Source organism: Schistocerca cancellata, chromosome 1 (assembly GCF_023864275.1).
Source record: "Schistocerca cancellata isolate TAMUIC-IGC-003103 chromosome 1, iqSchCanc2.1, whole genome shotgun sequence".
NCBI classification, from domain to species: domain Eukaryota; kingdom Metazoa; phylum Arthropoda; class Insecta; order Orthoptera; family Acrididae; genus Schistocerca; species Schistocerca cancellata.
The window spans coordinates 293,915,141-293,938,141 of NC_064626.1; the positions used below are offsets into that span (position 1 = coordinate 293,915,141).

General features: G+C 40.3%; 1 protein-coding gene across 1 annotated transcript in view; it reads left to right on the forward strand.

Annotated features, from left to right (window-relative positions):
* Positions 1-23,001, forward strand: part of LOC126170786 (melanopsin-like) — a 158,843-nt gene that overhangs the window by 89,307 nt on the left and 46,535 nt on the right. The window contains exon 4 of the mRNA XM_049920753.1: positions 12,044-12,189. Within this exon, the coding sequence (XP_049776710.1) occupies positions 12,044-12,189 (146 nt within the window). The remainder of the gene's footprint in view (positions 1-12,043; positions 12,190-23,001) is intronic.

Below are 23,001 nucleotides of genomic sequence, written 5' to 3' on the forward strand. Positions count from 1 at the left end.
TTTTTCTTTCATGCGAGTTGTAAGACAGGTGGCTACAGTGAGTCATCAATGTTCTGAGTTGGGTTCCTCCAGACATTTATCTGCTATTTCCAGCTGTGTTCCTGAAGAAAGGCTTTCGGGAGGGTCATCGTTAAAAGCAGGGACAAGCATGGCTTTTGTCAGAGGCAGTCTGCACAGTGGCTCTGGTGTCTCACTTAACGTCCCACTGTGAAGCTTTCAGACTACATGAGACAGGTGTTGCTGTCGTAAAATTCCTCTTTCCTCAGAAATTTCTCTTTCCTCAGAACGGCGTCTTGTAGCTCAGGTCTGGGAAACTACGAGTGTGCAATTACTAGCGCGAGTGTTACTGATTTATATTCATGGAATTCTGGCCTGTTTATACGCTTTGACTATCAGTAACTCGTACATTTTCAAGAAACTATGTAGTGTGACATATCGATTAAACCAGAATTGTTTCAGGAATTCAATGTAAGGTGTGTTGTTTGTTTGACCTTTCACATATCATCATTCTTCTGTGGTAATTTTCGTCCTGAGGTTAGAAAATGGTTGAGGGGTTATCTAAGACACTCAGAATTATACTTTGTCTCAAGTATGAATATTGGTCAGTCACTTGATCTAGTCCTTATTCTGTTTAATTCTAATAGTTTGTATGCTTTAATTTTTAAAATGCTTCACTTTGTTAATGATTTAATTGAATCCTTTAAGTGAAAATATAATTTTTTATCAATACTGATGTCAATTTCTTTTTCTTATTTACCTAAATGTGTTGTACATATTTTAGATTTTATTGCAAAGATGAGGAACCTCTCACATCGATCTTTTAATGCTATTTTTCAACCACTTACAATTTAAATCAGCTCAGAAAGTTAAATGACTTTACAAATAATCCAAAAATGCAGCGTTTACCCACTGCTATTTGTTGTACAAAAATTATGTTTCTAACACTAATATAAGCATCAAAGTAATTCCTTAGCAAATCCTACAAATGTTAAAATTTTAAAACTTGATATTAATGGGTCATGCAACATTGAAAAGTATTTTAGTCAAAAACAATGTTCATACAGAAATATTATTTTAAAAAAACTTTATTGTAACAAACAATGTGGTTTTTCAGTAATATGGCATTGATAATTATGCATGAATAAGATTTTAAAATATTACACTCACATACAGTAAATTAATTATAAAATATGAATGGATGTAAGATCCACATGTTATGGAAAGCATGTTTCTCCAAGTTCCCAAATATGTTTCAGCTCCTCTGTGCCATCATTAATGGGTTTCTGTTTTACTTCATCTGTAATGTGAACATTTTTACTAACTGTTTAGAAAATTATACGAATATTTAGTTCAAACAACAATTTGTTTCTTTTAGTTTATACCTTTACACTCGGTTTTTATGGTTTTTAAGACCACTTGTGTATTATTTATTACAGGTAACTTGTCATGTGCAACCATACGATGCTGGAGAGAAATTTTGTTGACAGTTAAGCTATCATTTCATGCTTCAAACATAATTTAGTTTGTCGCGATATTTCGCGCCCATATTCGATTTTACTTGCGTTTTTGTGTGACAAGCACTTTCTTTCAGTATCCTGATCAGGTGTCGTGACGACACACAAATATTACACATATTTTCACAAATATGGTCATGAAAGCGCTTTCAACTTCACCAAAACACACTGTAATCGTGGTTGCTGTGTGTCCCAGACCAATCAGTGTTCGTTTTTTCACCAGTGAGTTAGATGCCAAATTTAAATTTTATTTGCATTTTATCTTTGTGTGTGTGTTTGTGTGTGTCTGTGTGTGTGTGCGAGTGTGAGTGTGCAGAATTTTTAGCTGTTTGTATTGTCTCTTGTGTAAAGTTCCTTTAATTTTTTAAATAGTTGTGCCGTTGCAGAGTGTAGTGTATTCATTTATGACCTGTCTCCCTTCGGCTATTGCCTTCTGTGTGTAGAAGTTTTCCTCAATGGTCGGTTTGCTGTATAGGATAGGGCTAGGTTTTAGTATTATTAAGTCTGTTTCTAATGTAATGTGTGGTGATTGTGGGCTGTTAGGTGTTCAGCAAAAGTGCTATGGGAGCTGTTGCTTTTTAAAGCTCCCAGATGTTCTGAATATCTGGTTTTGAAGTTTCTGCATGTCTGTCTTACTCATAGTGACTGGAAAGTGTTGCATGTGAGGTCATATATTCTTGATCTGTTAAATTTATTCATGGGTGTTTCTTGTGTTCAGGTCTTTTTTCTGTTGTATTCTCTGTCCTGTATCCTATTTGCAGTCCCTGTTTCTTTAATATGTTGCCTACTCTGTGCACAGTTTTGTTGTTGTAGGTGAGTAGTGCCATTAGTTTTGTGTATATGTTGTCGCTCTGTTGTATTTTGTATGTAGTCATTGTTTGTTGTTCTGTGTTGGGTGAGAACATGTGTGTGTGTGTGTGTGTGTGTGTGTGTGTGTATGGTATGTTCATTTCTTATGTGTTTACATATTTTTAATTTAATTTGTCTACCATATGGGTACCACAACTATTTTTTACTGCTATTTGTTTTATTGTGTTTAGATTTTGTTGCTCACGAGTGTTGTGTTTAGTCTACAGAGCTTGAATCTCAAGTTTGCTTCCTTATGTGTTGTCAGTTTCTGTTTCTAATGTGAAGTTAATTTTTGATTGTAAGGAGTTTATTTCATTATGTACCTCTTCTATGTCTGTATATGGTTCATCAGTCCGGAATTTTTTGTCATTGACATAATGGTGCCAGTGTATAACTTTGTAGGTTTTTGGTTTTATTATGTGTCTGAAGATCATGTTCTCAAGATTGTTTGAAAATATGTTAGCTAGGTGACCACCAAATAATACAGATGTTGTCCTGAAAAACCATGCAGACCGAGTGTAAAGGTATTAACTGAAATAAACATATTGTTGTTTGAACTAAATATTCCCATAATTTTGTAATTATTTAGTAAAAATGTTCACATTACACATTAAATCAAACTGAAACCACTGATGATGGCACAGCGGTGCTGAAACATGTTTGGGAACTTGGAAAAAACGGTATTTTGCATAACTGGCTGACCTTACATCCAACAATTTCAACTACAAGCACGGTCAACACAAGGAGCTGTAAATCCAAATGATTAATATTTACAAAAATGTTATCTTTAACACACAATCCACGTAAACAATTTTGCCTTTTAAGATATTATTCTAACTAACATTATATGTACATAAAACATTTCTTTAAAGAAAGATTTTTCCTGCACTACTAATTAAACAAGACTGTGGAAAGACTGTTACACAGCTCTTATTCAGACACTTAGACATGTTCTATAGAGAATTTAAATTGTATCAATACATTGAAGTCCTATGTTCATTGTTGTGATTTTTGCAGTTTTTTCTTTGTATGACACTGATCTGTACAAAATTTCGACCAATATTTTCACACGATGTCTACGACTGTTCGTGCAAGAGGTTGGCGACGAATGTCTTTGCACGAAGCTGAACGACTTGTACGAGATGTTTGTCGGCAAACATTTGGGTGGGAAGCATGGTTTTCCATCGATGTTTGCAATAGGATATTGCCGTAGTTTGGTGTGGCCCTTATAATAATGTGGACCTTTTAGTGCGGCGTCTCGTGGAGAATTGACTTTAAAAGCGTGTATTTCTTTTCTCAAAACATTGCTGAAGATATTTATGTTTTTATAGCCCACTTCGCAGACAACCAGTTTACAACAGGATGGGTATTTGAAAAGGTGTATCTTGAAATATTTTCGCCTATCTTCTGCCTTAACATCAGCCTTGGAACTCCTCATCTTCCTTTCTTCAGACTTAAACCTTGTCTCTTCTGTGGGCAGAATGTAGGAAATTATTGATTACTAGTTGCTTTTAAGTTTGACATTCGTTAGTATTTCAATCTTTGATTAGGACGTGTAGTTCAGCACTGACTGACTGATTCATTCAGCGCTGTTTTTCAATATAATATCGCAGCTGATGGCGACAGTGCGATTCTAAACGTAAGTTTTGGTCAGTTTGTGCCTCAGCGAAGCCGGGGTTTTGGCGAGGTGTTTTGATCTTTAATCTACTGTTTCGTCTTTTGTGGCCCGCCGTTCCCTGCAGTCCCTCCGATTTGAGTATCGATCGAAAGTGAATTTTCTCAAGGCCAGGACCTAATGTTGATCTTCTGCTGCTTATCGACCTTCCTTGTGTTTTCTTTATCACGGCATGATGTTATGTTCAAGGATTTCCTTGGTTATAAATCGCCATCCTTCTCGGGCCCTTCGCGGCGCCTCCGCAACGTAGAAAATCGTTGATCTCGTCGATTCACGTCCTGCACATCTTCAGTTGTCGTCCGCCACATCGTCGTGGACAGTGTCTTGCAGGAGGTTTGAGTACGAAAATATTTTCTTATAACCTACCTTAAGCTGAATGCCTAATTTACGCCCCTTGAGAATTTTTTTACATCTCTGTATTATAGTTCTAGTTTCTCTAACAGGTTCCAATTTGTTCCTGATATCTTAAGCTAATGAGACTCCTTGTGTTCGTTACGTGTGGTGTCGTGGTGTGGCATGTTAGTATGTCTTGCTAGTGGATCATGATTTAATGGTTTCACCTTGGGGAGCTCTGCATATCATGTTAGTTTTTACATATAAAAATTTAAGGTGCTTCTCATTTCTCTGTCTCTTCTTTCCTCAGACTCCTGGTGATGTACATACTTGACGGCATCTTTTGATATTATTTACTGATGACTATTAGCGATTATTCATTATACCTTTTAATATGGCTTACATGACGAAATCCTGAACGTTTACGTATCTCATTCTGTGCCTGGTTCGTTATGTCTATACCATTTTGTTTGAATGGTGGAACACCATTCCTTAGGTCTGGAAGGCTCTTGGTCTTGCACCTATGTTTTACACTGTACAGGCCTGGCTCAAAGAGAAGTGTATTGCTCCCAAATGTCAAGCTAACCTTTCCAATGTCTATCGCAGCTCATCCTTCATTCAGAAAACGCGCACCTATTATCATGTCCACCATTAATTTCGGAATGATAACGAAATTGGATTGGTCTTGTTTATTTATTAACATCCGCAGCATGGGTTTAATGGGACCATTCACCTCAATCTTATTCGTTTCCAATTATATTTTCAATTCTTCATTAGCCTTGCATTGGTTAAATAAATTCTCCAAAATCGCGGTTAGCTCGCTTCCGCTTTCTATGATTACATTAATTGGAATTTTGCTACCATGGTTGAACTTTGACCTGTTTATTCGGTTCTTGCTAATGTCCCTGCATTGAAGTAGCTTGTATCGAATCATACGTGAGTCATTTCAAGATCTTGATCTTTCAAGATCAAGATGTTGGACATGCCTCGACCACTAACCTTCTCTCGTCTACAACTTCTTCACATTTAACTCCTTCTTCCCTCAACTCAAGTACATCTGCTTCTTCTTTCTTCGCCGAAACTCCCAAATAATCACACCTAAATGCCCTGATTATATTTCTGTAACGTCCATAATTGTACACATTTGGGACCTGTGCCCAATTGTAATTTATTTTCAACCTTCGTCAACTGCTCATTATCCTCCTGAAATTCGTCTTTTCTGGTCTCAGCCACAAATAACTCAGCAATTCTATTTACTTCGTCCCTAACCTCTTCCCCCACTGTGCGTGCCTGTGATAGTCCTGTTTCTTCATCGGTATACTCCCAATTAATATCTCCCCACTTTCATTTGATCCCTGCAATCCTATTTCCTTATTTATTACCTGTCGTGAGACAATGTTTACTTCTCTCGACGGTACGTTATCCTCTTGTAATCGGCTCTCCCTACTTTCAGTATTAAATAACTCTGCAATGCTAATTACTTTGTCTTCTTACTCGAATTCCGTTATCCCTGCTTCATTTTGTTCTGGTAGTCCGGTTTTTTATTTTATTATATTATTATTATTACTTTTTTGCGAAATCCTCCCAACTAATTCCTGTCATTCGCGGTCTCTCGACATCTTTAGGTCCCTGCGGTTCTATTCGTTCATCTTTCACCACGCATGTCAAAGTGTTTTGCTTTCGTTATATTGCTGCTACTTGCTTGGGTAGGTGCGCTTTTCCCCTTCACTTGGGCGCTCTCCCGACATTTCAAACGTTATTGGGGTTTGGTGACCTTATTTCCACGTCATCTTTCCGTGCTTCCTGTCTTTGTTCGACTTGGTGACGCGGGTTTCGTTGCTGATAATTTGTCGGTCTGTTTTTCCTTCAATACCCATTGCGATCACGGTTATTCCCCCTTCAGCAAATATTGCCATTCCTGGGAGGATAACCACTGCCATTTCTTGCTCCGTATCAGTACCCATTTCTCTCTTGGACGATGTCCATGTGTACGAAACTACATTGACATCCTACCTTGCGTTCTTTTGCCAGGCAGCATATTTCGAAGGATACTTTGTGTTGTGAGATTTTAGCTCATAACAAGGAATCATTCAAGAAGAACTGGAGCAGTCACTCGCTAAACAGCCGACAGGATGTGAGTTTCCTGGTGGATAAGGCTTAACAGTTGTTCATGAGTGTGTACACTATTTAGCAAGTTTAACTTGGGTTTAGTTCAACAGAAGCAGGAAATTATAAGAGAAAAATGTCATTTTCCATTTCAAAAGCAAACATTTCCGTATCACAAATTATGAATTTATTTGCTATAGAGCACTCATACGCATACACTGACGTTGATTTCCTGCTTCTGGTGCTTTTTGGTCAGTATTCCAAAGATTAGATACTTTCATGAGAAAATTAATTAGAAATAGCTGTTGTGATGTAAAGAGAGCGACGTTGTCCTCGCGGCAAATAGTGGGACGCGTCACGTAACTGTGATATCATCATACTGTGTACATTCCGTTTGCGCAATAGTTACGAGCAGATCCGGCGAGACGCTCGATGTCTATACATTTCATCGCAGCCGCTTTATGGATGCCTAACTCTTTGGCAACTCCATCTGCGAGGTACTGTAGGCACAGATGATGACTGTGTTTATATTTATTATTCCGACCAGTTCCGTTCATAAACCGTATTCACGGGTCTGCAGAAATATAAAAAACAAAAATCATATCAAAATGGAGAGCGGAAATAATCTGCCCGTAAAACGCTCCAATGCAACGTAATAGTAGCCAACTGCGCATTCCTACTGGGAAGAAAGTAGTGGAGGATAAAACACACGGGCGGCAGAGAGATGTGTTACCGTGATACCCTCTGTAAAACATGTTATGTCACAAATTATCATCGACAGGGGAGCATTACCACTGAATACGATTGCTAACAAAGACCAGTGGTGTATTCATCATTTTATCACGGTGGAAACCATCAAAACTATTAATTAAATCGCTCGTCAAACTTACTTCAGTGGCTTTCCTAAAATTTCCTGAACACCGAATCTCAAAATGTTGAAACAGATGTTAAAAAATGGAAGTTCTCGTCATCCACTTGGATACGGTAATACGCAGTAAGATTATGAAATGTCACAGTTCTAATCTTAAAATGAATGTCAGTGTACCAGCCATTTTCATGTCTTGGTCTTATGTGGTCCTCGACTTTAAATCATTCTAAGCATATACTTGGATAAATTTAATGATTGTGGCTGCTTCTTATGACATTGCCAATCGTAAACATTCCCCTTTTATGCGCAGTACGATATATTTGTCCGTGTTAAGCGTCAACGGAAGATGACAAGTGCGGGAATTATCGCACAATCAGCTTAACAGCTCATGCATCCAAGTTGCTGACAAGAATAACATACAGTAGAACGGAAATCAAAACTGAGGATGTGTTAGATGACGATCAGTTCGGCTTTAATGAAGACAAAGGCACCAGATTTAATTATTACGCTGTGGCTGGTAATGGAAGCAAGGCTAAAAGAAAATCAAGACACGTTCATAGAATTTGTCGACCTGGAGAAAGCGTTCGACAATGTAAAATGGTGCAAGGTGTTCTAAATTCTGAGAAAAATAGGGGTAAGTTGTACAGAAAGACGGGCAATTCAATTTACGTACAAGATCGAGGAGGGAATAATAGTAAGTGAGGACGATCAAGAATGAAGCTCTCGCATTAAAAAGGGTGTAAGACAGGGATGTAGTCTTACGCCCTACTGTCCAATCTGTCATCGAAGAAGCAATGATGGAAATTATTGAAAGATTCAGGAGAGAAATTAAAATTAAAGGTGAAAGAAAATCAACGATAAGATATGCTGTTCACATTGCTATCGTTACTGACAGTGAAGAAGAATTACAGAACGTGTTGAATGAAATGAACAGCATAATTGGTACAGAGTATGGACTGAGAGTAAATCGAAGAAAGACGAAAGACGAGATACTTAACATCAAGATTAATGATCACGAAAACAATAAAGTTAAGGAATGCTTCTACCTAGGCAGCAAAAATGACGGACAGCGCAAGGAGGACATCAAAAGCAGATAGAACTAGGAACAAGGGAATTCCTGGCCAAGAGAAGTCTACACCGGCTTTAATTTGAGGAAGAAATTTCTGAGAATGCACGTATGCAGCACAGCATTGTATGGTTGTAAAGCGCAGACTTTGGGAAAACCGGAACAGAAGAATGTCGAAGCGTGTGAGATGTGGCACTACAGGCGAATTTTGAAAGTTAGGTGGACTGATAAGACAAGGAATGAGAAATGAGGCAACACAACCACGGGTGACGCTAATAGGGAAGTCCAGATTTTGGACTACGCAATTTCCACCTTTTCGGAAACCTGAACATCTGAGGGAGGGGGGGGGGGAGAAGGGGGAACAGGTTCAAAAGTGATAAGGACGTTCATACAATGGCTTCGTGACCAAGAAGCCAGCTCCTATCGTCGATGAACTGAACGACTGATGGAACATTTCGACCGTAGCTCACGGAGAGATCACACAAGTTTCCTCAGTGCAACAATTTCAGGAGGTGGTATTCAGTATTTCATCCATGCACGTATCTGTTTTAAGAACTACACACTTTACTAAATTTAGCCTGGGTAACAGTTTCTATTCTACAGACGACGCTACGTTTCCTAAGCAGCACAATTACCAGATATACTTCAGTTTTTCGTGCACAGGGATCAAAGATCTTCAGCCCAAAATTGGGATACGTGTAGTACTTCTTTGCTTCCACCTTAAAATTAATTATATGTTTACTGGGATAGTTACGACAGATCACACGATGATGCACGTCCTGGTATTCGCAACAACCACATTTTCCATCGTATCCATCTACAGTATGTTCCATTTATCAGACGACCGCCTGCCAGGGGCATCGCAGGCCGGCTACGGAAGCCGCGCCTGCCGGTCGAATCGGATCCGCGGGACCGCACTATGCCCGCCCTCTCTTGCGGGTTTAGGTTAAAGGCCACTGTTCGAGCAATGAAACAAACGGCACGAGTGTAACAGTGAAGTTTTGCCAACGCAACAATGGCAAGTGCGAATTATTCAATTCCAGAGCACTGCACCTTGTCTTCAGGCCACAAGTGGCCCATCGGGCCCATCCGACCGTCGTGTCATCCTCATTGAGGATGTGGATAGGAGGGGCGTGTGGTCAGCACACCGCTCTCCCAGTCGTTATAATGTTTTCTTTGACCGGAGCCGCTACTATTCCGTCGAGTAGCTTCTCAATTGGAATCACGTGGCTGAGTGCACCCCGAAAAACAGCAACAGCGTATGGCGGCCAGATGATCACCCATCCAAGTGCCAGCCACACTGCGTACAGAGTCCACACGTACTGTTCGGAAAGTCTTTGAACGGATGTTCCTAGCTAGCTGTTCGAGTTCCGATTCGTGATGCATGTCACAAATTAGTGAAAAAATTTCGTGAAAAAGGAAGCGTCCAAGACAAGAAGCGCAAACAACGACGTACAGTGCTCACAGAAGCTCGTCCTAATGACATTGCATACCGTCTGGAAAATTCCCCTAAAAAGTCACTTAGACGTCTTTCGCAGCAAACACAAATATCATGCATCTCTGTACAAGGAGGTGCTAAGCTGCTTGGGCTACGGCCTTATAAGTATCAGTAGTACAATAACTTCGACCTGGTGATCCTGTGCACAGGGTTAAGTTTTGCGAATGGATTATAAAACAAGTGCATGTCGGTGAAATTGATGTTTACCTCATTCTGATTTCAGACGAGGCTTGGTTAATTCCAAAAGCTGTCGACATTGGAGCGCAGATAGACCTGATGTGCTCCATGAGGAATCCCTTCATGACCTAAAAATAGGCGTATGGTGCGCAGTTAGTGGTGGCAGAATAATAAGCCCAATTACGCGTGAATGATATGTGCTAAATATTTCTCGACCGTTTTTTAATGAACTGAGTGAAAGAGAAATAAGCCTCGCATTTTTTTCAACAGGCTTCGTCAAGGGCTCATACGGCCAATGTTTCTTTGAACGCAGTTCAAGATATGTTCGATGAAAGTGATTAGTAACAATATCTGGCCCGCTAGAAGTCCTGATTTAACTCCATGCGATTTTTATTTGTGGGGTGCTCTGGAGGACACAGTGTGCACAACAAATCCTCGCACGATAGAGGAACTTATGAATAATATCCGTGAATCAATTAGTTCAATATCTCAGTGAGAATTACATCGTACGATTAATTATTTCTTGAGTCAATGTTAGAAATGCATGAAAAATAATGGCAGGCAGTTCCAGCATATCCTTGTGTTACCTGGGTGAGTAAAAAATTTCCTTGCTTATATTTTAAATGTAGTCAAATCGTAGCACAGCAATAGACGGGCGACACGGCATCTGATCGCCGGGCAACGGTGCGCTCACAGTCCGGTATCTATCTACTGCGCCGCACAAGATATCATAATATAAGTGGAACACCCAGCATAACATCCCACTTAATCAAGTCACTGGTGCTGCGCCAATTCCGATGATACTCGGGCTCTTTCAAATCTTTCTTCTGAAATTGTCGCCGCTGTGCGTTTCCCGTAGTGAAGGGTAGTCGTCTGGAGGCTTGGTAAATTCTTTGTTCAAGAATATCTTGCTGAATTTCTGTCTCTCAGGTTCACAGGGAACTCCAAATAAGGAGTTACGTTCATCGATTACGTGCCTCAACATTCCAGGCTGTTTGTGGTCCAGCTCTTTGGGAGTTGTGGCCCATAAATTCGGCAGCTTAGTGTAATTTATCGCATGGCGTAGTTTTCACGTAACAAGTTACGTTTAAGCTTGAGCTGGCCTGTTTGGAAAGTAAAGGTCTGGACCAAATCAGGCAAGCATATTCTTCCGTGTTTTGTTTCTCAGAACCAATGGTCGATCTCGTTACTACCGATTGATAATTCTCTCAGTACATTATTTCTTGCGGCGAGTTTATGGCAACTCTTCTCACAGTAACGCTTTTGCGTCAATAGCTGGCCCAGTAGGACACTGAATGAACTCGGTTTATCAGTATGTTTCATGGTGATGCCATTTACATTCAGCTTTCGCATAACTTGTATTGAACGAAGGTGAAAGGCGCTGACCTCTGTCCTTGAGAGAGTTTGTTACACGTATCAAAGGCAGTTAGTATGCAGGGTTTTCTACAGTATAAAATAGCCATGAAAAGTTTTAACATTGCAGCTGTATGGACATTTGAGATAAGTACAGCTATTGACATGGTACACACGTACAGTATATTTTACATTGTATGCGAGTCTTTTGCCCTTTTGGGCGTTCTGTATTAATATTGGACCATGCCGCTTTAGGCAATTTGATGTTTAGTGTGTTCCGAAGAAGGCTTGGTTATCCGCGCCGAAACCTAGGTCAACAGCCGGTTTCGATTTGCAAATCGAGGCGGATTCTTTACAATCATTTTAAAATAGTCATGTAGACTCACGAAACTGTCATGACGCTATAGAAATATCTCTTCCTAATTCTAATTTCCAATAAACGAGATAATTCTTACCGAATCTGATGTTGTGAATTAGTCAAATAATCATAAACAGCCGCATATCTGACCACATACCGGTGATAAAGTGGTTAAAACGAGAAGCATGTACGATTACATTCACCATTCTTATTGGTACCTTAGCCACAGCCATCGCTTTGTTGCAGGCTGCCAGCTGTACGCATGCGCAGTGGGTCACTTCGGGCTGCTGTCCATCGTGACGTTGGCCGCCATAGCCGTGGAGCGCTACATGGTCATCACGGCCAAGCCGCTGTCCGCCTCCTGGAAGATGACGCAGTACACCGCCAGGAAGGTACGCTCAGCCGTCTCGTGTAACTTTTTTATATTTGGCATGTCACAGGTAGAGAGCAGTAGCGAGTACAGTGACTTGTGCCGTACAGTTTGCAGCAGTTGAAAGCTCAGCACACAATGAATAGAAAAGCAGTTGGCACTTCTGAGATAATTTCTTTGTAACATAAAACGTTCTCTGTGTGTGTTTTGAAACAAGATAAAACTTCAATTTACTTTCTGAAACGTTTCTATAGCTGCAGTTAACATAATCGAAGGTTTCATTTTTAATTAAACAAAGAATTGACGAAACATATTGTTAGGCTTCGCTCGAACTATGATACAGGACAGGCATTGTAGAAAAGAAGAATCCCAGTAACGAATCTTTCTTCTGATACAGTTACCACTTTGGTTCATTAGATTTAGGGCGTCCAGCAGCAGCAGAGAATCCATTTCTTATACTGATAATTAGGCTGTACACCTTTCGATCATCTTCCGAGTGAATGAAAATTCAAATTTTGCATTAAAGTAAAATAGTATTCTTTTTCGAAGTACGCATGATTTTGAGCACAAAAGACACCGGGGGCTATTGCCGTAATATAATTATTCTATTATACTTTAAAAATGGACATAGACATGCATGCTGGCACTCCCAATAAAACGTATAGGCTAAGGAACATTTGTTGGCGACCAAACTGTCGTTGTTGGAGCACACTTCGAAGCACGTCTGACTTACAAATCAAATATTTCCGCATTTATATTGTCTCTAGTACTTATTAATATATTGATATTGATACTTATTAATATATTGATACTACTGAAATAAATTATATGTTGCTCAAAACATAGTTTAACCTCTGTACCATGGATTTAGTTCATCAAAATGAATAAAAATTGGTTGTATAACATTGAGAAACAGAAACGTAAACTTACAGTGGGAAATGCAACTGCCGATGACAGTTGTGAAAGCGAACAATGCTATTCCCACGACGATGGCAATGACAACATTGGATGTTCGCAAAAACAATTTCGGCTAGTTCACAAGTCATCTATGCATTTTCCCATACATGGAACACATTCAGCATAAAAGTTTGATCATAATGCAACTGATATATAAAGTAGCAATTGCCACGCCAACAACAAAAAACCTCTGGGAAAATGGAGCTGTAGAAACTTTTTTCCCCACTATCATCACCGTACCTACTATTGGTACCTTAAGCACCTTAACAAGGATCTGTCTCAATGGAGTACGTTCATAATTACCTATCTAAGTTCTTCAGGTCCCAAAGTAAAACTTTATTTTTTCGTACACATCTTCCCGTTTGCGTCTGAGTCTTCCTCTTTATTTTCCACAGCCATTAAAAAAATCAAGCAATGATCAATGCTTCTCCAAGCTCCTCTTCATTATTGCGTAATCACGTGAGTTATTGCCTATCTTTTTCAGGGATGGCAAGAAAACTGATCGTTCCATCAATACATTTGGATTATTCAAACTGCGAAATTCAAATATATTTTCGTTCTCTCCCATATGTACGTCATCTCTCAGTAATGATCTGCCACTTTTGTTTAATACAAGTTTGCTTGGGTCTTATTTATAGCACCTCTTTGAACTTACTTGTCCGTAGGACAGATATCTTGGCTTATGAGCATTGGTAGCCACGAGAATTTTCTTCGTCGACTCGTCTTCAACACGATCACATTTAAAGAATTCTTCTTCTTGTTCTTTTTCTGCTTCTTCTCCTTTGCCACTTTCTACTATCATAAAATGATTGCTTTCTTTGTACCTTTCCCTTTCGTCCTGGTCTGTCTTCTTTCGTACTTTCTTCTACAACAAAAACTGGTGAAATGTTTGTATCCACCGTTGTGCTCAGCTGGATTAAGGTCTGAAATTGGGAATAATGTAATTTCTCCATTGAGTGTAACAGACTACACAGCATTGTATTTAATGCACTATCACTTGTTAATTCGAGGTGTTTTTCGTGCTTAATGGCAATAAATTTGAAAATTAATCCCTATTAAAATTTCACTCAATTGCCTTAACAGAAATAATGTTTTTCTTGCTAATCAAACTTCGGGATTATGTGTAAGTATAAATTTTGTTACGAGCAAAACCAGCTTTCATTTCCCTATAGAATCGCTGTAGCATAATCATATTTATTCGGTATTTATTAGCAGTCTTTCTCAGTTAAGATACAGCTGTTGTATCTGTACTTGCTTCACTACTTGTTTCTTTTGGTGTCGCACCTCTGTCTTCCTCTTATAATTTATTATGTTGCCTTCACAAGGAAAATAAGGTTATTACGCCGCAATATATTTCAATTAACTGTAATAAATTTCGCATACATCATCATTTTATACTTGTTCCTTATGGAATGGTAATTGAATAACATTTTTATGGCAAAATTGTGGTCAGTCACAGCACCCTGACGCGTTTCGTCTGAGTTACAAGACATCGTCAGTGGGTGTCATATAAGCGGCTAATTCAGTATTTGTAAGCCAAACAGCTTTGTCTCAAGTGGCGAACTGGTTGAAAGTTTTCAGTTTGTTTTCTGCTCACTGTTTTCGAACTACAGCACTTTAACTACCATTTTTTTTTGTCTACGACAGTTAAGCAGCTATATTTCGAAAACAGTGTCCACGTAGAAACCTGCAAACTTTCACCTAATTTGCCACATGAAGGAAAGCTGTTTAGGTTACAAATAGCGAATTAGATGTTGATATGTAACCGCTGAAAATGACTGGTAACTAAGGCGAAATGCGTCTGAGTGCAAAAATTTAAGTAAAAAAAAAATTTAAGTTCAGCTTGCAAAAGACGTTTTTCAGTTGCACTGATTTTTCCGGACCTAAACTCGAACTCGGGACCTTGGCCTTTCGCGGACAAGTGCTCTGCCGTTTGAGCTACCGAAGCACGACTCACTTCCGCCAGTATCTCGTCTCCTACCTTCCAAACTTCACAGAAGCTCTCCTGCTTTTGTTTCGTGTTGTTTTGAAATGCAGAGATACAAGACACATATTCCAGATGGAGTTTCCTGCTTTATGCACATTTCAGAGCTTGCACTCCTCTGGGATGTTCTTGCATATGTGAAAATGACGCAGCAGCAGTTAGAACTAATGTTGACTATTCACAGTTTGTGTGTGTTGGAACTTGCTGACTTAGCATGTTGGTGTGTTATAAAAGCTGTAATACCCACTGAGTAGCTTGTCATTGGTGCTACAACATGACAAACATCATCGTCATAGCAGAGCGTGTCATCATTCTTCACTTCTTCGGTGTGCTTGCAAAATGTAAGTATGACGCGCTTTGTATACTGCTGGTAGAATCCATATGCTTTCTTATGAATTACTTCTCGCAATACAAGAAAACAGAAATTCTTGTATTTTCATGTTACAGAACATGAAGATTTTGGCTGTGGGCAAAAGCAAAATACGCAATAAACGGTTATAGATACTGGAGATGGAACAACGCTCTCCAGTATAGAGCGCGAGATGTATGAACACCAGGTTTAGAGAGGTAATCCTGGTTGATTTCAAAGACTTCAAAATACATGTGTCATCAAAATTCTTAACTACCAGTGCTAATGAGCAGGACTCTCTCAACTGGAGGCACTGTATGCATGATTTGTCATGGAAGAGTGAACAGCTTGACTCCTTGTTTAACTTACCAGAGTGATTAGTTCTCACATACAAAGACGTTGGATTCGGGTGTAATCTAAACGCTTTTTTAGAAATGAACGTGAACTTTCTAAAAATTAGAACTCGCATAAGAGGGAGTACCTTAACGATTCTGATTTCTGTACTTTTGGAGTGTATGTATTTATCACATTAGTTTTGTCTGTATCAGTAAGACAAAGTCCTTCATTATAGCATAAAGATATACACTGATCAGCCAGAACATTACGACCACCACCCTAATGGCAGGTATGTCCACCTTTGGCTGGAGTAACAGTGGTGACGCAACGTAGCATGGAAGCAACAACGTCTTGGTAGCTCTGTGGTGGGAGCTGGTGCCACATCTGTACACACAAGTCATGCAATTCCCGTAAATTCCGGGAAGGGGGCAATGATCTCTGACACCATGCCAGATGTTCTCGATCGGATTCAGATCTAGCGTGGTCGAGGACCAGCACATTAATTGGAACTCGCCACTGTGTACTTCGAACCGCTCTATCATACTGCTAGCCTTCTGACATATTACATTATCTTGTTGAAAAGTGCCACTGCCGTCGGGAAATATGATCGTCATTAGGTAGTGCAGTGCTGTACGTGGGCTGAAACCAGTGTGCAATACACCGTGTCCGTCATGGTGCCATGCACGAGCTCCACTGGACCCATGAATGCCTACTTGAATGTTCCCCAGATCATAATAAAGCCGGCGCCAGTTTGTCTCTGCCCCGCAGCACAGGTGTTAAGGATCTGTTATTCTGGAAGACGACGGATTCGCGCCCTCCCATGGGCATCGGGATTCATCAAACAATGCAATGCACTGACGCTGCCCAAATGTCCTGGGCCGATTGTTACGTGCCCATTTCAGTTATGGTTGCCGATGACGTAGTGTTAGCATTGGCACATGCTTAGTTCGTCAGCTGCGGAGGCCCGTCGTTAAGAGTGTTCGGTACAATTTGTGTTCAGACACTCTTGTTTTCTGCCCAGCATTTAAGTCTGATGTTACCTCTGCCACAGCTCCCCGCCTGTTCTGTTTTACCAGCCTGCCCCCATGTGCAGCATCTGGGAATGAGTGGTGGCCACCCAACCCCACGACGCGTGGACGTGGTTTCGCCTTGGTTTCGCCACGTATTAAGATACTCACCACAGCACTCCTCGTAATCCCGACGTTTCCTTCAGTTTCTGAAATGCTTGTATCGAACTTCCGGGCCATCACTATCTGCCCTCAGTCAACCTCAGATAGATCTCAATCCTTCCCGATTCTACACACCGACAGCACACTCACTGATTATACGTGCACCATTCATGTTCCTGACTAGCAGTCATTCCTCGCCAGGTGACGCTCCTATCGTCTGAACGGGTTTACATCGATAGTTGGTCGGTGGCCATAATGTTCTGGGTGATTAGTGTATTATTTGTACTGTATACGGTTTGCCTGCAAAGTGCAATGCAGTCTCATTGAGATTTCATTGAGACAGATACAGCAGTCAAACCTTGGCTGTAATTTGTAATCTCCCCCTCACTTATCGACCTTAATGACAGTGAAAAATTAAACCGCGTGTACCTAATGGAATTTGGGAAAAGCAATCGTCACCGAAGTTAATCTGTCGGTAAATAGGGAGGAAAGGGTTACATCTAAATGAAAGGAAAAATGCAAATGAAACTGGTGGAAATTAAATTTGAAAAGGGGTAAAGTTAATAAAGAGCGTAAGTGTGCGGCCGTTACGTTAACAATTAACTAGCGGTAATTAGATATTTGAGATTTGGGGAAAATTACAGTCGCCAGTCCTATGGACAATTACTATAGTAACTGAAAAAGAAAGGTTATTGCACATACAATTAGCACTAGAAGCGTGGCAACTAAAGGTTGACACGTGTAGTGTGAAAACTGGAAGTTTGTCAGAAGTAATAAATTTCGCTACACTCTGACTTAATTTAGCAAAAGAATTAATAAAACTGGATAATTGAAAGTTAATTTAGTGACTGAAATTAATAGTGAGCTTTGTTTCTGAAGCACTACGAAATTCAATAAAATAAGGTTAGTCTTGGGCTACCTCAACAATCATTTCAAAAGCAACTTGAATCTACGCAATTTAGAAATAAGAGATTTAACTTTGAGCTTGAATTTAATGATTCTGAACAATTAACAATAGTAAAATTTAGTACGTACCAAGCTGAGCTGTAGTTACAGGTAAGCTAAAATATGGTAACAAAACTCGCACTCATAATTTGTGCTTGTGTAATCTAAATATTGTAGCCAGCTATGAATACTTTAACTGAACTTTGAATTTAAAGCAGTGAAATGGAATAATATTACTTTAATGCTGGCGTTTGAATTTCAACGACACTCGGGTTCATTCCGGAAAAGGAAGGGACCCTGTTTGGTAATGCAGTTGGGACAATGAGCAACAAAGGTTCATGCTAAGTTGCTGTAATTTTGTGAATGGAAAAATTTTAAAAGCTGACATCTGCCATACAGTTCTAAAACTTTGCGTGCTTCCAGTCTTCCTTGTTGGTTGATTGGAGGTTTGAAGTCGTCGGACGAGGAGGTGCCGACAGTCACTCATTGTCGGCCGTCGCTGTTGCAGAAGCTGGATGTTGGCGCGCCTTGTTCTTGACACTGTCACCAGGCGAAACGGGCTCTTGATGTGCGCCAGCTAATGCTTCCCGTCCGCGACACCGTGTCAGAAACTATCATAGCAATTCGAGCGCAATTACATGCTGCCAAACCACAAAAGCGCGGCAACTCGCGGGAGCATCACACAACACACCTGCTCCACTGCACTACTCCAGCCAGACTCACCTCTGCCCGCGCTCCACGCGACAGAGTTAACACTACCAAAGATCGTAAACACTTTGGTTCTCCACACGACCTATCGATGTATTCGTTCGATAGCAAATTTTTTCCTAGGCCAGACCCAGCGTATAAATACAAATAATATTCACAAAACAAACCAATTATACATCGACATAAATGCATATATATACAAATAGTAAAACAATTACTGTATACAAAGACACAGAAATGTTATATCTTCAGGTAACAAAATACGGAAAAAAATTTGCAGCACAATAGATGGAAATAGGAGGATATGCATTTCCGGCGTTACAACTTCATGTGTAATTTAAATAACAAATTGCAATTTGATTCAAATAACACATCGTGCTCCAACAGCAGTTGTGGAAGACTGAGTTAATTTGTTACCAGAAATTTTTGTAGATAACTATTTACGACCCTCAAGAACTTGAAAAGAAGCATTTTGAGGTAAAATTGGTGCTTATACACTTTTTAATGTCAGCCGATTTCAGTTTTAGCTAACAAAATTGGAGGCAAAGTTTTTGAATAGGTCAATCCCAAAATTACATTAAATTCAAAACGGATACAACCACATGTCTAGTACAGACTTTCTCCATAGTAGCATATTTAATATAATAAAAACTTCAAAAAACTATGGATCACAAAAATTCAGAAGTGTGTAACAGACGACTCTTAGCTGTTAACAACCACTGTATATAAAGCAAAAATACAACAGATTGAATGAACGAGTAAATTAACTCTAACCGAAAAAGTACAGAACCTCGTTGCTAATGATACGTTTTGCTGCTTTTCGTTTAGTGTAGCCCATTTCAGGAAGAAAATTATTGACATTGTTACGTTATCCGTCAGAGAAACCATTCATTATTTTTGGTCAAATGAGTTAAATGGCAGCCATTGAGAACCTATCATGGAGCCAGTTACGGAAAGAAAACAAGAAATAAAAACTCTTTTTTTTGTTCACCTAATTATTTAACATTTTCAAGGAAGGCTGTTACTAAATTTCCATGTTACTCACAGTCGCGGACGCCATCCAACGCAAATGAGTTTCCACACAAACGCCGGATCCCTCGTACCAACGGTTCAGACTTCGGGCAGTTTGTTTTGGTAATTTGGCCCATTATAGCCGTCAACGCAACTAAGTAATTTTCTAGTAAGTATGTGTGTAAAACTAGGGGCTTGTCCGCTAAGGGACCTTCGAGAACTGAAGCTCCGCGAACACTAATACAAAACTTTAGTAATTAAGCGAAACGGTCCAAAATCAACGCGATATAGATACAGCTCATCTCCTGACAACGTATTGTATTTTCATGTAGATTACCAAACAGAACAACTACATCTCCTCGATGAAACAATTTAATTGCAGCGTTCAGAGAACGAGAAATTTGTTTATTTTCAATTAATATCGTCAAATTACACCCGCTGCGTGTATTTACTTTTTCAGGTCATTTTAGTATTGCAATGCAATCCTTACAGGCTTCCAGTAAGGTCTTCTATCAATTCGAGATCTGTGCACAGAATTACAGACTCATATGCCATTGTCGCAGCCACTGGATAAAATATCGAGCTCCCTATATCGAAGCCACGATATAAAACACTGAAATCTGGTTTCTCATGACAGAGCGGATCAGGTTGTGGAAAGGGGCCAAGACCCATTACTGTGAGTTACACAAGAACAGAACAAAACACAACAGTGGTGCTCAGAAGTGTTAAAAGGGTCGGCCTGTGGAGGGAGCCCTAACCTAAGTTTAGGTAGACAGGCAGCCAAGCGCAATACTAAATAATCGGATGGCAACACGACCTATTGTCTGCTGAAGGACCTACCAACAACCTAATATCAGTTCCCTCAGCCGACCAACAGCACGACAACCGAAAATAACAGCGAAAAACGAAGACACCAAAAGCACAACTTTTTCAAATATTGACGACTAAATACAGCCAAGGCACAATAACCACTCAAAAATATGAACAAACTCAAAGGCTGTCGAACTACACGCCATGCTGGACAGCATCAACACAGCGAGGAAACATACACTTGCTGCTCTGTCGCAACTGACCGACTGGCTACTCCAGTACGCAGACAGCATTCATCTGCTCAGTGGAAATCACAGAAGTTACACACAGTTCCACCTGGCACCAAGAACTCTGACAATCGTAAAACCAATCACGATGGAACAACAGGGAAAAATGACAAGTCGACACACACAGAGTTGCCATAAGCGGTCGGTGACCAAATACAAGTCGTCCGATGAGACGACGAACGAACGACCAACCAAGGTCGTCCCCACTCAAGTAATGAGTGTCGGCAACGGTCGGCTGAGTCTTGGCTGTCCGAAGCTCACTGCAGCTCCAACCCGCCTCAACTCGATTTCCGTTCGGAACTCGGAGACACAGCGACCCGGGCACACTGGCCTGGACTCACCCATGCAGAGGTAACTCTTACCCATCGGCGACGACACCTCTGCACGAGGAAGGAACCGACCCACGTCCAGCAAGATGACCAACTGACGAGGCCCAGAAACGGTCAAAAGACCAAATACACGTCGCCCAGTGAGATGACCAACCGAACGACCCACCAACGGTCGTCCCCGCTCAAGTTTTATTCCGCCGGGCAATGCATGTGTGTCGCCAACGGTCGGCGACTACTGGCTGTGAAGACTTCACTGGAGCTCCATCCCGACTGAAACCCGACAGCCGACGACCCGGAAATACTAGCGGTCGCTCCAGAGATAGTACGACAGTGCACATATCGATACGCGCTGCTGCTGCCACTCACGGGCTAGAAAACCAGCAACTTAGTAACGCCAATAAATTGAATAAGAAAAGAGGCGACAGTACGGTAAATACAAGGTGACAAGCAATACACTGCGTGAACATGAACCGCGCACAGCTCAGTTTTGAAGTATGGAAATCATTTTCAATATAATCAGTTTAACCTTAGGAATTTTAATAAAAGTAACATAGCGCTCTTATCGCAAAGAATCTGGGTGATTCACCTCTAATATATATATATAATTTTAGTTGAAAATCAAATATTACTTTCATGTGTCTAGAAACATTATATGAATAAATCCAGTTGAACATCTCGCAAAATAACTATGAAAAAAAATCGTCAGTGATTATCGTCACTCTTGTATGTACAATACGCGAACAGAATAAGGACTAGGAGAAGTGGTAGTGATATCTGTATTACTCTCCGCCTCACATTGCGAGGTGGATTTCGAACTATAGAGGAGGGACATTTGAACGCCATCCTAACAAAGATTTTATCGACTACCGTTAGCCCAATCTATGAACCAGATCATGCAACCACTTGAAAATTACGTAAAGCCGGAACACTAGTTAAGATTCGACATGTTTTTGTGATAGAAATAGGCCGTGGATTTTTCAAATGTATTATATCAGCGTGTTTTTAACATTATATAGAAAACCCAAGGAAGCGATAAATGAGGGAGGTTGGAGTTAACTTCAGTGAAATTTCACCCGTAGTTTGTTCGTAGCTTGACGTGGAATCCGAACCGAAAACTGGGCTTAGCTCTTGAAATAACTAATACAGTAGAAAATTGCCAAACCTAACGTAGTTGTAATGGAATCAGGCTAAAATATTACTGTGATACTTATATTCAATGTACAGTTCTTCTCGTTTTTTGCAAGTGAGCACATTCAAAAGCTATATTTTTGTCAGTCAGTACAAGGATATGATTATCATAACCTGGAATACCCGAATATATGTGATTAATATGACAGCATATATGAAGACAGTAACTGTTCTCGAAAGAACAGAATACTGTTGATGACCGTGCAGCTTTTGCCTGGAATAAATGATGACTAACTGAAACCCTCAGCTGCCGACAGGTGTTGTTGATATACCTCGATGTGGACAGTTGTAAATGTGTGCCCCGACTCGAACCCGGGATCTCCTGCTTACATGGCAGACGCTCTATCCATCTGAACCACCGGGGACACAGATAAATAGTGCGACTGCAGGGACTTATCCCTTGCACGCTTCCCGTGAGACTCACATCTTGCCGTGAAGGTACGATAGGTTTCAAAAGTAGGGTATATTAGTGTCGTGATTAGTACCACGGGAATAACAGTTCTGACCGAGAGAAAGTCTCTTCCGCCTACTCTGCTATTAAAAAGACACAAAATACTCGACTATGTGAATGTAACTGAGAGAGCAATATATTGCGTTGGCATGTTATCACGAGTATTACTGTAGCTCGTGCTTTCTGCCACGATCTTTTGGAAGGAGGCCTTTCCCCTACGGAACACTACTGTAACACAGAACAAAAATATTAATAATAATTACCTTAAACTTCTTGATACACTGTCCCCCACCCCACCCCTGCCGGCCGG